Below are 16,457 nucleotides of genomic sequence, written 5' to 3'. Positions count from 1 at the left end.
TGCAGGGGCTTCTCCGGTTTAGTGGCACAGGCTCTAGGCACAGGGGCTTCGGTAGTTGTGGTGCATGGGGTGAGTTGCTCTTCAGCGTGTGGAATCTTCTCGAACCAGAGATTGAACCTGTATCCTCTCTACCACCAGGGAAGTCCCCTTCAACTATTTATATTTAAAACATTATCTGATTAAATATAGAAATAAATAGTTAAGATCTAGGATGCCTCAGTTACCAGTGTTAGAACCTGTGTGTGAAATGCCATTAGCACTCTGTATCAGTGCCACCTCCAACAAACACAGACAAGTATTTCAGGGGAAATATGTAAAGCTATGAGCAGAGCTTGAAGGGATGGAGAATTTTCTTTCTCTTTAATCCCAGAAACACAAGGAAGAGGGACATGGCCAAGGCCCCAGTTGCTAAATAATCTCAAAGTTTGCCTAGGGCCAAAGTAGTTCTTGGAATGTTGGCAAATGCAGGCCTAGATAGCTCCAGGCTGGCAATGACGAGAAAGGGATCTCAAACATACTTATACACACACTCATTATAATGCAACCAAAAATGGTTTTATTGCTCTGAACACAATACAGCAAACGTTGGCCAAATTCCTAAGGTTAAAAATATGGAGGTCTGGACCCTCCTTTACCCTTTTATCTACTACCTTCCTTCAAAACACAGAGCTCCAAGGCAGAAAAGCATCTGACTTTTTTGTTGTTGTTCCAACTCTGATCTGGTATCCTCATTTTTTCCACTCTAATTTTTCCAACACTCTCCTTTTTCCTTCTATGGGAACCAGGAAAATCAATAAAAGACAAGAAAATCAGAGGAGATCATAAGAGAATTTGTGCTGAGCGAGAAGCAAAGTGATTTAAACAACCTTATCTAAGTGTACAGGAACCAAATGATAAGGGGGGTCGGTCTTCTGAGGCGGGTCACAGGCAACAATGAAGAACTTGTATTGGGTGTCGTCGTGGTAGCGGCAGTCAGGATACCTTCCCGCGATGAAATTGCACTGAGTCAGGTTGACAGGCTTTGGACTCTGGTGACAGTTGTGCCGGCCATTCTTACAGATGATGTTGGGCATATCACAGACGGCAGTCACATCCTGGAAGACGTTGTGCAAAAAGGTGTTTTCAGGTTTACAGTGCTGAGTGTAGTTATTGACACCACTCATTGCCTTGTTGCACTGGAGAAGCCTTGGCTGTATGTGCTGAATTTCAAACCAGCGAGCCTTGGTGAGACCTTTTGGCACAGCACAAAGTGGACGCACTGACCACCACATTCCCAGCAGCAATAAGAGGAGGGAAGAACGTCCCAGAAGATGTGGCCCCATCTTTTCTGTGCAAGGAGAGAGAAAATAGATCGTAGCAGTAGAAGCAATAAGAGAGAAATTATTGCTCATAACCATTCATATTTTCATTCTGCCTTTTAAGATTTCATAGCTCTTTTTTTTTTTTTAAACCATCTCCTTTCTCACTTGAGTCTCACAATTTTGAAGAAACTAAAGCCCAGTGAGGAGGAATTTGAGGTAAGACAACCTTTACTCTGATTGGTATATCTTGTTCTTCTCTTCGACCTGCATTCCTTTGATGCTTGATGCTGCCCACGTCAGAAACCTTGTCTCTTCCCAGGACCTCCCTGGTGGTCCAGTAGCTAAGACTCTGAGCTCCCAATGCAGGGGGCCCAGCTTCAATTCTTGGTCTGGCAACTAGATCCCACATGCCACAGCTAAAGATCCAGCATGCCACAATGAAGATCAAAGATCCTGCATGCAGCAACTAAGACCCAACACAACCAAATAAATAAATAGTTTTTACAAAGGAAAAGAAACCTTGTCTCTTGCTTCCTGAAACATTTACCCACCTTCTATTTGACCTGGATCTCCCAGTTATCTTCACCGCCCACTCGCTCCCCAGCTGTGGGGCTTACCAGGTCTCCAAGATGGGGCTCCAGCAGCAGTACTTAGTCCCAGGACCAGAAGCTTTTGTCTGTTGTTCTCCTCCCAGGCATGCTAGGTCTGCCTGTGTGCGGAAGGGTTCTGAACCCTAAGAAAGAGAAACCTAGAGCTTGGAAGATGAATTTCTTGTGGACAATATGGATGAAACACTTAGATTTTCAAACCTGCTGTTTAAAATAGTATCAATTACACTGTAGACACAGGGAGAGTAAGCTTATTTTAAAAATAATGAGACTCAAAACACAGTTTTGAGGAACCGATCACTTCCTGATATGAAATGGTGTTTCCTTCCTTACTTGAACTTCTTTTTTTTTTTTAATGATTTCAGTTCTTTAGGAGAAAATATACATGAAAATCTGATGTAATAACTGCCACATACTTGGTATGTGGATTTCAACAATAGACTTGAATGAACTATTCATTTATGTGTATGTTTTTTAGGCCAGCTACTGAGCTACTCTGATTCATGAGCTCATGATAGAGATAGGTTAATGGACTAATACATAATATATTAATAAATATAAGTAGCACTTACAGCTGTGATCAAGGTAATTGTCTGGAGACAGTAGAAAGGAAGTATTTTTGGAAGGCACAACACCTGCCCTGAGTTTTGAGGATTAATTAGAAGTTAGGTAAAGAAGATGGCAAGGGCATCCCAAAGAGGAAACTGTGAGAAGAGACCCATACATATGAAGCAGGGCGCATTTAGGGTATTTGCCTGATAAACCTTTTCGTACCTTTTTGTTGGGGCTGCAATATCTTTATTCAGAACCTATTGCCTCATAGACGACTCACATAAAAGTTTCCTACATGGACTCTTTGTTTATAGTCTCTTTTGCTTCCAATCCATTCTACACATTACTTCCAGATTAACATTTCTTGAACATAAATGTAACAGTGAAACACTCTTGCCCAATACTTTTAATGGCTCAAATAATCTTCAGGGTAAAATTTAGTCTGTTTATAGCAAAGTTACAGGATACAAGGTTAATACACAAAAATTGATTGCTTTTTTATATACCAGCAATAAACAATTGGGATTTGAAATAAAGACACTAACATTTCCATTAACACCAAAGAAAAATGAAATACTTAGGTGTAAATCTAATAAAATATGTACAAGATCAATATGAGGAAAACTATAAAACTCTGATGAAATAAATCAAAAGAGGATATAAATAAATGGAGAGATGTTCCATGTTCATATTGAAAGAAACCAGAACATGTCATCCCAAAATATGGCTCTTTGACATAAAAATTATTTTGTATTGAAGGCAATTAAGAATCATGAAGTGCAAAACAAGCTTCCCTCTTTCTGTCCAAAGGCAGAAAATAAATTTTCCTTTTACTGGAGAGAGACTGTCATCATCCCAGTGAGGACACCAGTAGAATCTGCAAATGAATCTCAAAAACTATCTTTTTAGTTACTTCTTCACCATTTACTACGCAGAGATAGTATGGTGAAGGGGTATACCAACTCTGGTCTCTGGTATACTATCCAGAGACCAAACCCCTTTGTTTTGTCAATTCTTTACAGAGGTATTGTTTCTTTGTCTAAAGGGTATAAAAGCTTCCTGCTGTGTTCACTTACTTGGATTTTCATTTTCCTGTGAATGCTCCCATGAGCATGTGAATATTTAATAAAAATTGTATGCTTTTCTTCTATTGATCTTTGTCAGCTGAATTTTCAGACCCAGCCAAGGACCATAAGAGTGCTAAGGAAAACTTTCTTCCCGTACAATGACATTATGCACTTGTCAAAAATGTGTGCAGCAAGAACAAATTCTAGTGTAAATTGTGGACTTTAGTCAATGTATTTTTTAAAAAATAATTTTATTGATTTATTTGCTGCATCTGGTCTTAGTTGCATCACGTGAGCTATTTTGTTGTGCCTTACGGACTTTCTAGTTGTCACATGTGGGTTCACTGCACCCAGACTCGAGAGCACAGGCGCAGGGGTAGGCTTAGGTGCTCTGTGGTATGTGGGATCTCAGTTCCTGCACCGGGGATTGAACCTGGGTCCACTGCACGGCAAGGTGGATTCTAACACTGGGTCATCAAGGAAGTCCCAGTATTAATGTATTAATACTGACTCATCAGTTGTAACAAGCACTACAGTAAAACAAAACGTTAATAATAGGAAAATTGGGAACTGTGTGGTTAGGAGAAGAGAAAAGGAAGAAGAGGCATATGGGAACTCTTTGTACTTTCTACTCAATTTTTCTGTGAATCTAAAATTTTGTCCTGGGGACTTCCCTGGTGGTCCAATAATGAAGAATCTGTTTTCCAATGCAGAGGACAAGAGTTCGATCTCTGATCTGGGAACTAAGATCCCACGTGCTGTGAGACAAATAAACCTGAGCACCAGACAACAGGAGAAGCCTGCCTAACACAACTAGAGAAGCTTACACACTGCAGTGAATACCCAGTACAGCCTAGATAAATAAATAAATATCTTTAAAAAATAAAATAAAATTGCTCTGAACCAACAAGTCCATTAATTTAAAAAAATGTTTTAAGATGTCTGTTTGCCTAGCACTCAAGTATCTTTTTCTACAGCCTATGTATTAGAATAGTCTCCCTTCTCCTTGAAGTTCCACAACTTGATTGTATTCGAAGTCTACTACAGAGAAAAACAATATCAAGTTATCCATGTCCCTAGATAGGGGTCCCCTAATCCTGACCTCACATCAGAATTGCCTATAAAATTTTTTATAATGTCAAGATCCTAGGCCTACTGAATCTGAATTTGGGGGACTGAGGTCTTTGCATATCTATGTTTGATTAACTCCACAGTGATTCTTAGTAGAGAACCATTTTTCTTGGCTGACACTGATTTTCACCCAATGGCCAAGTTTTTAAGACTGGGCCTATGCTTGACTCCTGAGATAATGCTTCCACTTTGTCCTAATTCAGGCAGATGAATTCTTGTCTTGCTATAATAAGTAAGGTGCAAGACAGATGGGGGAATATAAGAATGGGGGAATATACCTCTCTTAACTCTCTTAAATTATCCCAAACCTTTGAAGTGTAGGAGAGAAAAAATATCTTTTCCTTCTACGCTTCTAAATTCTTGGCTGGGGTCCCTGTAACAAAAGACAGATTAATAAGATAAAAGCATACAAATTTATTTAGTATAAGGAACATAGGAACACTTCTTAGGAAATGAAGACCCTAAGAAGTGATTAAACCTAAGCATTTTTATGCTAGGTTTGACAAAAAGTGGGAAGACATGGACAGATGTGAAAGAACAGAGGTACAAGCTAAGTGTAGTAAGAAAGGAGAAACTTTCAAGACCTATTCATCTAGATCAGAGATAAAGATTCTCTTTTCCCCTTAGGCATAGGGAGGGCTCCTCTCACATGAAGATCTCTTGATCTGCTTCAGAAGGTCAGAAAATCCTTCCTGCACTATCTTCCATCTCTCAAATTCCTTTAGCTTGAAATATTCCATAAGCTAATGCGTGCATGCTGAGTCATGTCTGACTCTTTGTGACCCTGTGAACTGTAGTCCACCAGGCTTCTCTGTCCATGGAATTTTCCAGGCAAGAATATTAGAGTGGGTGCCTTTTCCTCTTCCAGGGGATCTTCCCCACTTGGGAATAGAATCTGCATCTACTACATCTCCTTCAGTGGCAGGCATATTCTTTACCATTGCACACCTGGGAAGCCCTCAATATGCCAGGGTGCCATATTCAGTAGTAACATGTCCTGAATCCCATCAGATGCTCCCTGTGCAGGAAATGGACCCCAGTGATTGGCTGGGCCCTTGTGCCGGCCCTAAAATTCTAAAGCAAGTTCAGGGCATCTGATAGGGTCTCTATTATCTATGTTTTCTCCATACCCATGCCTCATTGAGAAGGGATTAGGTCTATGGCCTGTTATTTTGTATATTCTATTCTCTAGTCCTTTATTTGATTGCTGACTGCAAAAGTAACAGTCTCGAAGCCCTGTCCTGAAATAACAGATCAGTCTTCAATCTAATACTTATTATAACAATTATCAACCATATTCAGACCTCTTAGAATGCTCCTTCTTTCATGGTTGCTGATGTATTTCTGTGTCAGGCATCTAGCCAGTGATGGCCAGAACGATGAGTCAGAGGCTGATGCTAGGTGATGAGTTCCAAGTTCCTTTGTGAGGTTTAGTTTTATTGTTTCTGTGGAATTGAATTCCTGACACTGAAGACGGCCTTCAACTCTTAGCTCATTGGTCAATTTGGGTGTGTGATACAGTTTATTCTTTGGCCTATTGCTGTATCAGACTATTTCTTGTGACTTCCTTCTTCTTTTCACATCAGTCATAATGATCTCCATACATTTTCTAAACAAGATGCTTGCTCCTTGGAAGGAAAGCTATGACAAACTTGGTATATTAAAAAGCAGAGATATCACTTTGCCCACAAAGGGCCATATAGTCAAAGCTATGGTTTTTCCAGTAGTTATAATATGGATGTGAAAGTGGACCGTAAAAAAGGCTGAGCACCAAAGAATGGAAGCTTTTGAGTTGTGGTGCTGGAGAAGACTCTTGGGAGTCCCTTGGACAGCAAGAAGATCAAACCAGTAAATTCTAAAGGAAATTAACCCTGAATATTCATTGGAAGGACTAATGATGAATCTGCAGCTCCAATACTTTGGCCACCTGATACAAAGGGCTGACTCATTAGAAAAGACCCTATTGCCGGGAAAGACTGAGGGCAGGAGGAGAAGGGGACGACAAAGGATGAGACAGTTGGATGGCATCACCAACTCAATGGACATGAACTTGGGCAAACTTGGGAGATATTGAAGGACAGGGAAGCCTGACACCCTGCAGTCCATGGTGTCTCAAAGAGTTGGATACAACTTAGCAACTGAATAACAACAATAACAGAAGAGAAAGCTGTCCAAGACTTGGAAATGGACAAAAGAGATTACTGGGAGTCTTTTCATTTAGTACCAGGATTTGTCTAGCAGACCCGCTGTGGATGAACAGACACTGGGAAGGTGTATACCTTTGATTTGCAGAACAGACATAAACTTTCATAAAATGATAACAGTGCATCATTCCTGTTAATGCTGATGCAAATGAATTTTATCCAGCTAAGAATATACATTTCTGTAAACTAAAGTCACATTTGAACTGTTTATTTGGATGTTACTGACTTCCTTATTGCTGATGAATTTAATAAATTGGGTTTATTTATGAGCTTATTCAATGACATGAATTTATTATTTAGACTTTCTTGATAGCCACAATTTTAACTTTAAAAAAAATTCACACTTCACAGTTTTACAGGTGTTATTTCTTTTTCCTGGATCATCCTTTCCAACCTAGTCTGCTTGGTTGCTTACCCATCTTTGTAGACCATGCTCATATATCCTCTCCTCCAAACTTTCCTCTCTCCAGGCCCAGAACTCTTCCAGCTGTTAATTGTTCAGACCCTGTTAGCACTCACTGGATTCTATTTTCATTGTTAAATTATATTACAATTATACCAAAGTATAATTGAAGTGTAAATTCAGTTAGAAAACATCAGATTTGCTGTCTTGCTCTTCTGCTCTTTGCTCCAGGTCTTCAAAGCAGGGTGGCTTTTACTAACCACACATTTACTTAATAGCTTTCCCTCATTCCTTCTAATTGAGTTAGAATTTCTCTGTGAAGCAAATTGACTTCTAGCTTTGGACTTATAGCTACTCGTAAGGTTATGTGGGGGGAAACAAGAATACCTGCCTCCCATTTCTCAAATGGATATTTAGGATTTTTGATGAGTGTCATAAGATACTTTATTGCTAGGATTCTTCAATATTTGAGGGGAGGATTTGAGGATTATAAAATGCAAAAAGTTCATGAAAGCAAAAAGGGATAGAAATTTTCTCAGAATGCAGAACAAAGTGTGAAGATGTCACAGCAAGCCATCTTTCCCTTTTCCCATCTCATACCTGCTCACCATCAGCAGTATGGATGTGAACTAGAGTGCTTTGTTGGATCAGAAATAAACTTTGTATAAGAGTGTTTATGGAGTTATTATAATTTTGATGTGTGTAATATCTTGTTAAAATATCTATCTTTGAACAAGACCATTGAATAATATCTTTGTCCCAGAAAATGCTGACTCCTAAAATATGGGCTATCCCATGTGACAGACAAAATCTGAAATTTTTCCAGTTAGAGTATCTTTAACATAAATTACTTTGGGACCACCAACCCTACTTTGTAAAATGAGTTTTGACTAGATTAATAGCATCTTTGATAATTATGCGCATATGTGTGGTAATTATATCACAGCCACTAGACCAATGACTGTAAACTTCTCTGAGAATTTGATGAAAGCCATTGATTTGCTGTCCCCAAATGGAAACATACCAAGAAGAATCCATATAATTTCAGTGGGTTTGTTACTAGGAAGAGCCAATTTTTGCTCCATGTTGGATCTGCTTCTTCGATTTTAACCTTTGCTTTTTGCTGCTTTTGTTATTATAATCATGCTTAATGGTCTGCTCTTCTGCTTGACTATTCACAGAGAGACAATCTGACCCTGTCCACCTGTGACTGGCAGAAAAGAAATTAACACCTACCCACCCTGAAGCTGGCCATTCCCGGAAACATTTGTGAGACTTATGACCTTTTTACTTTACTTCCTCAGCTTCTCCACACCTCTCTGTTCTATAAAAAAACCAGATATCCCCCCAACAAGATGGTTCTTTTGAGACATTAGTTGGCCATCTTCTCCTCCAGCTTGCTTTCTGAATAAAGTTGTATTCCTTGCCTTAACACCTCATCTCTGATTCATTGGCCTATTGTGCAGCAAGCAGATAGACCTTGGACTTGGGAACATGGTTCACGGACTTCTTGAAGTCCCCAGGTTATAAGAAGCTGTTCTAGAGAACTTGACTCCCTTGACTGCATGGAAACTGGCTTTTTCACCTTCTACCATAATTGCTTAGCACAGCATTTATCACACAGTAGGCATTCTATAAATGCTATTGAATAGATAAATACATGAATGAATGAATAAAATATGAGAAAAATTTTAACCATACAAAGCAGCATATGCTAAATGCCAAATGTGTGATGTAAATGAGTTAAGAGGAAGGGGTCATCATGGATTGGAGCCCAGCAGCTTCTCAGTGGCCATGAACTGAACTGGGACATAAACACAGGGCAGATTGTCACCAAGTGGCAAGAAGTGAGAACAAAGTTTCAGTGGCTGGAATGTGCATGGCATATTCCTGGAACTGTAAGTGGCTACATATGACTACTACTAAGAGAACAAGTAAAGTGAGTGATATCAGATGAGCCTAGAAAGTGGGGCACAGGTCAGATTATGAAGATTGTGTGCTTGAAATTGAGCAAGACCTTGCAGAATCCTCCGGGTACAAAAGTCTTTCCGTTTCTTGTTTGCAGAACTTCCCCCTTTCCAAAGAGCAGATGCAGACAGTTACTAATTAGAGAAGTGGGGAAATGGAGAAACGAAAGAAAAGCAGTCAAGAAATAAGTCCCTGCACAGCAAGAGAAAGAGAACACTTTAATAGAGAAAAAAAAGGAAGTTGGAGGGCTATAATAAACAAAGAGTCCATGGCTTTTCATTGGCAGAATCCTTGCCAGGAAAGTCCTGGCTAGCCCTGCTAGGCTCTGCTCTGTTCACAGGGTGTGAGAGCTCCCTCTTCTGGTCTTCCAGTTCTATTTAATTGAGAATGTGTGTGTGTGTGCCTGCTAAGTCGCTTCAGTTGGGTCCAACTCCGTGCGATGCTATGGACCAACGCCTGCCAGGTTCCTCTGTCCATGGGATTCTCCAGGCAAAATACTGGAGTGGGTTGCCATGCCCTCCTGTATTGTTTACTAATTTTTTACAACTGTTAATAATTTCTTTAAAATTCATTTTCTTCCTATACTGCTTTGAACCATCATCATTTAACATTTTAATAAAAACAAATTTTAAAGAATTTTAAAAGTGAGGTATTCGTGAAAAATTATTGTAGGAGAGCTGAAAAGACAATCCTAAAATATGACTCTAGAATACACCAGTATTATCTAGAATACACCAGTTTATCTAGAATAAACCAGAATACACCAGTACATTTTAAAGCAGTATTTATCAAGTAAGAAAAACAATATGTTTCCCATATGTAAATTGATCATTGATGAAGAACTATTACCACCAGAAAACTGAATTCACCTCTTGGTGGATGTGAGGTGAGTGTAATCTCCTCGGTTCTATCTTGTCACAACAAAAATTTGTAGCCACGGACATTAAAGCCCTCAGCATGTCACAGCTCTCAGACAGACCATGTTACAGCTCTCAGCTCTCAGATAGACTGTGTTACAGCTCTCAGCCCTCGGACAGACCGTGTTATAGCTTTCGGACAGATCAGTGTTACCGCTCTGTGTTTTATTTAGAAAATAAAAGGAAAATACATCCTTGAGGCTTTAGGGCATACCGACCCAAAAGACGCGAAGAGAGAGCACCAGCCCTTTGGCTCCTCTTTTTATCTGTTTTTTCCTCCCCTTGGGCGTGCCCTATGTAAAGTGGGCTAGCCAGGATGCTGTTTGTTCTACCTGAGGTCCTCAGTCCCATCCTTGGACTTTCCTTTGTTCTATTTTCACGGGCTTTTCTGTTCCTTGTATTTTAGCCTCCGCCATTCTGGACTCCTGTTTCCTATTCTAACTACCTAACATGGATGTCAAGCCAAAAGACACAATCAAGGCAAAGATCAGGAGCAGGAAAGATTTATTACTTGCAGCAAGGAGCCTGGTGGACTACAGTCCATAGGGTCGTAAAGAGTTGGACACGACTGAAGCAACTTAGCATGCACACAGCAAGTTAGGAGCACACCAGAGATTTTTCCCAAAGCAGTCTCCGCAAACAGCATAAAAGGGGAAGTTTTAAGCTAAGGGTACTTGCATATTACTAAGCGGCTTGAGCAGAGAATTCGGTGTAGAACTGGGGAACTGTTGATAGAGTCCAAGCTTTAGTTGACTGAAGTCAGGACGGTCAACAGCATCTTTCTGTCCTGCATCTGGAACTCAAAAGACTTTATCAGATTGTTATGTATGTCCTTTGAAGAGGAACTGAGACACTGTTTTATTGCTGAACAATTACTTCTTGATTGCTTTCCCTTTGTTCCCTTACTTCCCTTAAGATCTTGTGGCCAAGTCTAGACTACAAAATGCCTATGGCTAAAATGGTTTCTCTTCTGTTAAGAAAGCCCTTCCTGGTTCTCCTTCTCTGGGGACTCCCTATCCTATCTGCTTTTAGAACTATTGTTTAATACTAATCTCTTGTCAGTTTGGTTGGTAAAGTTCTTTATCTCCCAGGGTTCTGCTCATTCCCAAGTAGGCTGAAAACACTGCAAAGCTGAGGAGCTCTTTGGAACATGATGACCAATCTAGATTCACTGGCCACTCATTGAGGCCCGAGTTCTAGGAAGGTGTTGCTGAGAGGAAAATTTGTTTCCTTTTTCCCTTGGAACTTAACTGGTACAATAATTATATTATATGAGATATTGACAGGAGAACAAATAAATGTTTAATAACACGTATAATAGCAGAGACCTGGAAAGCTGAGTAACTCACCAAAATGGCTGATGCCATCACCTTAAACACCATCTTTAGTTAAAAATGAAAGGAGATGTTGAGGTTGAGGAATCTATGGAAGATGATCAAGAAAAACACAGTAAACAAGGATAAGGTTGTTTTGCAGATTTATTATTGCCTTCTCCATCGGTAAGTTTCTAGAGTATGAGTCGCCACCACCCACCTTCCTGGTACAGCAGGAAGACACTCTTACAAATGGAGATTTCCCTTTTACCTGTAATTGTCTCTTGTGTGCATTCTAAGTTGCTTCAGTTGTGTCTGACTCTCTGCAACCCTATGGACCATAGTCCACCAGGCTCCTCTGTCCGTGGGATTCTCCAGGCTAAAATACTGGAGTGGGTTACTATGCCCTCTTCCAGGGGACCTTCCTGACCCAGGTATTGAACCCATGTCCCTTCTGTTTCCTTCATTGGCAGGCGGGTCCTTTACCACTAGCTCCACCTAGGAAGCCCAAATGTCTCCTACAAAAGAGTTAAAAAAATAACTTCTATTTGGTTTTCAGAATGTCTCTCATATCTGCTGATTCTTAAAAAATAACCAGGCTAAAATGATCCCTATGCCAAAGAGGCATATTTCAGGGTGGAAAATTCTGCTTCCTTACAGCATGCAAACTAATTTAAAATATCAGCTAATTTAAAATTTTTATATTATTGTTGTTCTGTCACTCAGTCATGTCCAACTCTTTGTGACCCCATGGACTGCAGCACTCCAGGCTTCCCTGTCCTTCACCATCTCCCGGAGCTTGCTCAAACTCATGTCCGTTGAGTCAGTGATGCCATCTAACTATCTCGTCCTCTGTCATCCCCTTCTCCTCCTGCCTTCAATCTTTCTCAGCATCAGGGTCTTTCCTAATGAGATGTCTCTTCACATCAGGTGGCCAAAGTATTGGAGCTTCACCTGCAGCATCAGTCCCTCTAATGAATATTTAGAGTTGATTTCCTTTAGAATTGACTGGTTTGACCTTCTTGTAGTTCAAGGGACTTTCAAGAGTTTTCTCCAACACCACAGTTCAAAAGTATCAATTCTTCAGCATTCAGCCTTCTTTGTGGTTCATCTCTCACATTCATACGTGCCTACTAGAAAAACTATAACTTTAACTAGACAGACCTTTGCCAGCAAAGTAATGTCTCTGCTTTTTATTATGCTGTCTAGGTTTGTCAAGGTATAAAAATGTTTATACCTTGGTCTTTTTTCTAGTTGTTTCAAAGTTTGAGTCATTTGTTGATGCTGGAGACTGAATAATAGTGTTTAGTATTTCTCCTTCACATACCTGCCCTGGGCATAATTATATGACATGAACATTTCTCTTACCCTGTGTCTCTATCCCCTATTTAGCAAATAGAACTACTGTGGACATTACTTACTTCTGTCTTCAACATTTCCTTCTCCCATATACTTCCTCTTTCCTTCAACAGAGTGTAAGTCTTAAGCCTCACTCTTGAACAGAATTTCATTTTAAAGTCCTCTAAGGGTCAGGAAGCAACAGTTAGAACTGGACATGGAACAACAGACTGGTTCCAAATAGGAAAAGGAGTCCATCAAGGCTGTATATTGTCACCCTGCTTATTTAACTTATATGCAGAGTACATCATGAGAAACGCTGGACTGGAAGAAACACAAGCTGGAATCAAGATTGCCGGGAGAAATATCAATAACCCCAGATATGCAGATGACACCACCCTTATGGCAGAAAGTGAAGAGGAACTCAAAAGCCTCTTGTTGAAAGTGAAAGTGGAGAGTGAAAAAGTTGGCTTAAAGCTCAGCATTCAGAAAACGAAGATCGTGGCATCTGGTCCCATCACTTCATGGGAAATAGTTGGGGAAACAGTGGAAACAGTGTCAAACTTTATTGTTTTGGGCTCCAAAATCACTGCAGATGGTGACTGCAGCCATGAAATTAAAAGACGCTTATTCCTTGGAAGGAAAGTTATGACCAACCTAGATAGCATATTCAAAAGCAGAGACATTACTTTGCCAACAAAGGTTCGTCTAGTCAAGGCTATGGTTTTTCCTGTGGTCATGTATGGATGTAAGAGTTGGACTGTGAAGAAGGCTGAGCGCCAAAGAATTGATGCTTTTGAACTGTGGTGTTGGAGAAGACCTTTGAGAGTCCCTTGGACTGCAAGGAGATCCAACCAGTCCATTCTGAAGGAGATCAGCCCTGGGATTTCTTTGGAAGGAATGATGCTGAAGCTGAAAGGCCACCTCACGTGAAGAGTTGACTCATTGGAAAAGACTCTGATGCTGGGAGGGATTGGGGGCAGGAGAAGGGGACAACAAAGGATGAGATGGCATCACCGAGTCGATGGATGTGAGTCTGAGTGAACTCTGGGAGTTGGTGATGGACAGGGAGGCCTAGCGTGCTGCAATTCATGGGGTTGCAAAGACTCCGACATGACTCAGCGACTGAACTGAACTGAACTGAACTGAACCTTACAATGGCAACCCACTCCAGTGTTATTGCCCGGGGAATCCCAGGGACGGGGGAGCCTGGTGGGCTGCCATCTATGGGGTCGCACAGAGTCGGACACGGCTTAGCGACTTAGCAGCAGCAGCAGCAGCAGCAACCTTACCTTATATTTCTGCTAAGTGAACATGATTATTAGCAGATAAACTGATTTATGTTCATATCTTCTACTTGATATTTTATTCATCAGGAAACATATGACCTTAACTCATCTAAAATGCAGTACCCTCCTTACAGATACTTTTAATGAAACCTAGAGAGAACAGACAATTGCTGGGCACTTGTCATGTTTGTTTTCTCAAAGTTAAAATACCAAGTCAAAGGATGAGGAAGGAATAAAATCATTGTTGACTGAGCACCTGCTATGTGCCAGGAACATGCTAGATATTTTATACCTAATCAGCTTTGGCCACACCCACCAATCTGGGTGGAACTCAACATGTCCCCACCATCAAAGCCTACGTCACATCTTATCCCTGCTTAGTGCATAAATAGTTATACATTCATCACACACAGAAACCTATTACACACAGGAGACAGACACATGTAACATACTTTAAACCTATAAACAGTACAAATCACATTTAAGCATAAGCTATATAACACACACTTAAAACACCTGTACTAATCACACAACACATACTCTGTATACATACATACATGCCATACACATTGGAATGATATAATTTATTTAGGGATGGGAAGATCATTCAGTTTGCAAAGGTATAAGGAGAATCCATATCAGGAAAATTCCTAGGATGGTAAAAAAAGAGACGCCATATGTGCAGAATCTTAAAAAAAAAAAAAAAAAAAAACAGAAGAAAATCAGATAAATGAGAGGGGAAGGGTATTCCAGGCAGAGAAGCAACATGGGCAGTTATGAGAGCAAGAAACCACGTGAAAAATGCTAAGTAGTTGAAAAACGTTGGTACATAAACGTAAGGGCTCTTGATGTAGGCGGGGCCACCACTTGGGAGCACTGAACACTGAAAGCTGTGGCTGTGGGTGGACTTTCTAGTTGCTGATATCTTCTAATAACCGCATGTCCTCTATGCCATCAACAAACCCATTCCTGCTGCAATGGAATTCAATGTAGCTGTAGCTCTTGTAATCTTTGTAATTGCCTCTGCTGTTCTTCCGGATGCACTTGAGTACCTCGAAGGGATATGTGGCCCATATATATACATTTCTGTGGCGGTCTCCCCAGTTCCTCATGCATATATGTACAATTTTGTGCCATAAGGTATAGATGAAGATGTGATAGTTCTTGTTTTTTGGAATGCCTCTTTCCCTCATCAGATCATTGCATTTGTACTTGCTGAATTCCCAATTTGTGCTCAGGTGGTGCTGTTTCATAAGTTCCCTCCAGGAAAGGTTCTGGCTGTGTACAAGGAGCCCACATAGAGGAAACAGCAGAGCCAACAGAGAGCCTAGGGCCTTTAGAGTGGATGCCATTTCAGTCACCAGGACCACCTGTGGATCCACAGGGAAGAGAGAAGAAAGCATTATTTCAACACTGCCCTAAGAGCTGAGCTCCACCTTAAAATTCCTTTCTCTGTCAGTGTAGGCACCTGGACCCAATTTTACCATTTGGTTTCCAGGCTGGAAGATAAATCTCATTAGATAATAAAGTTGACAAGAAATGACAATATGCTACAGCCTGTCTGAGACAAGAGCAAAGTTGTAAAAAATTAATGAAGTTTATTTTGACAGTTCCAAATACCTCTTGTCTGCCCTCTCTTCTACCTGAATTAAGGAACTTATTTCCCTTTAGCTAACTGTTTTGCATCCAGATCAATTCATAAAGGAGTGTATATCCTTAAAAAATGGGATTTTAAGCCTTATGTTTGTGAATTGCAAAAGGTTGTCACCTTTAAAGGGTATGCAGAAGATGAATAGAGACTTGGGAGATATTTTCTCAGCAGGAGGCTTTGGTTCCCTGAAATCCTAGGCTGCAGCTACAGTGACTCTGAAAGATGTTGCTTCCCAGGATCTCGTCTTCCTTATGACACTTCCCCAAAGCCTGTGAAACAGGCTATCACTTCTGACTACACACACCCCTTCTCAGAAGCCATTTCCCTAATTATTGTCATTATAAATGGTCTTGATCTGTTGTTAAGAACGTCATCACAATGAGCTCCAATTTTGAACTATTGTTCTAATCAATCAGGTACCAAGATTGAAATTGCTCACACAAGAGCTACTGTGTTCAAAATTAGGACAGAGAGTTGCTTGAAAAAGTCTCCCCTTTAAACTAGCTCTCTGCCCTCATTTACCATGAGGACTATATCTGGCCCTGTGGAATGTCTATCCTAGTTCTCAACTCTGAGCATGATGCCCCAAAATGGGCCTAATCATCCGTCCCTCAGACTTGTGAGAGTCTTATGAGATATATGCATTGAGAGCATTTGTGAGAATGTCAAGTGCTACATCAAACACAGCATAAGGGATAGGTGCCTTCTCTTTTGT

General features: G+C 40.5%; 2 protein-coding genes across 3 annotated transcripts; both read right to left on the bottom strand.

The window, feature by feature from the left end:
- Window positions 1-533: 533 nt before the first annotated feature.
- Window positions 534-2,156, bottom strand: RNASE6 (ribonuclease A family member 6). 2 transcript variants are annotated; one of them, XM_086319000.1, is made up of 2 exons: window positions 1,919-2,156; window positions 534-1,327 (listed from the first exon to the last, which is right to left on the bottom strand). In XM_086319000.1, the coding sequence occupies exon 2, from the start codon at window positions 1,320-1,322 to the stop codon at window positions 858-860; it is 465 nt and encodes a 154-aa protein (XP_086175126.1). In that variant the 5' UTR covers window positions 1,323-1,327; window positions 1,919-2,156; the 3' UTR covers window positions 534-857. The 2 variants fall into 2 exon arrangements, with proteins under 2 accessions (XP_086175126.1, XP_086175127.1); XM_086319001.1 differs by having other exon boundaries at window positions 1,853-1,991.
- An 11,607-nt stretch (window positions 2,157-13,763) lies between these two features.
- Window positions 13,764-16,059, bottom strand: LOC147364982 (epididymal secretory protein E3-beta-like). Its single transcript, XM_086318999.1, has one exon. The coding sequence runs from the start codon at window positions 15,492-15,494 to the stop codon at window positions 15,003-15,005; it is 492 nt and encodes a 163-aa protein (XP_086175125.1). The 5' UTR covers window positions 15,495-16,059; the 3' UTR covers window positions 13,764-15,002.
- Window positions 16,060-16,457: the final 398 nt, after the last annotated feature.

Source organism: Bos grunniens, chromosome 10 (assembly GCF_055505025.1).
Source record: "Bos grunniens cultivar Pamir isolate PY7600 chromosome 10, Bosgru_T2T1.0, whole genome shotgun sequence".
In the NCBI taxonomy this organism is placed as follows: domain Eukaryota; kingdom Metazoa; phylum Chordata; class Mammalia; order Artiodactyla; family Bovidae; genus Bos; species Bos grunniens.
Note: the sequence above shows the minus strand (reverse complement) of the source record. Positions and strands in the feature narration are given on the sequence as shown.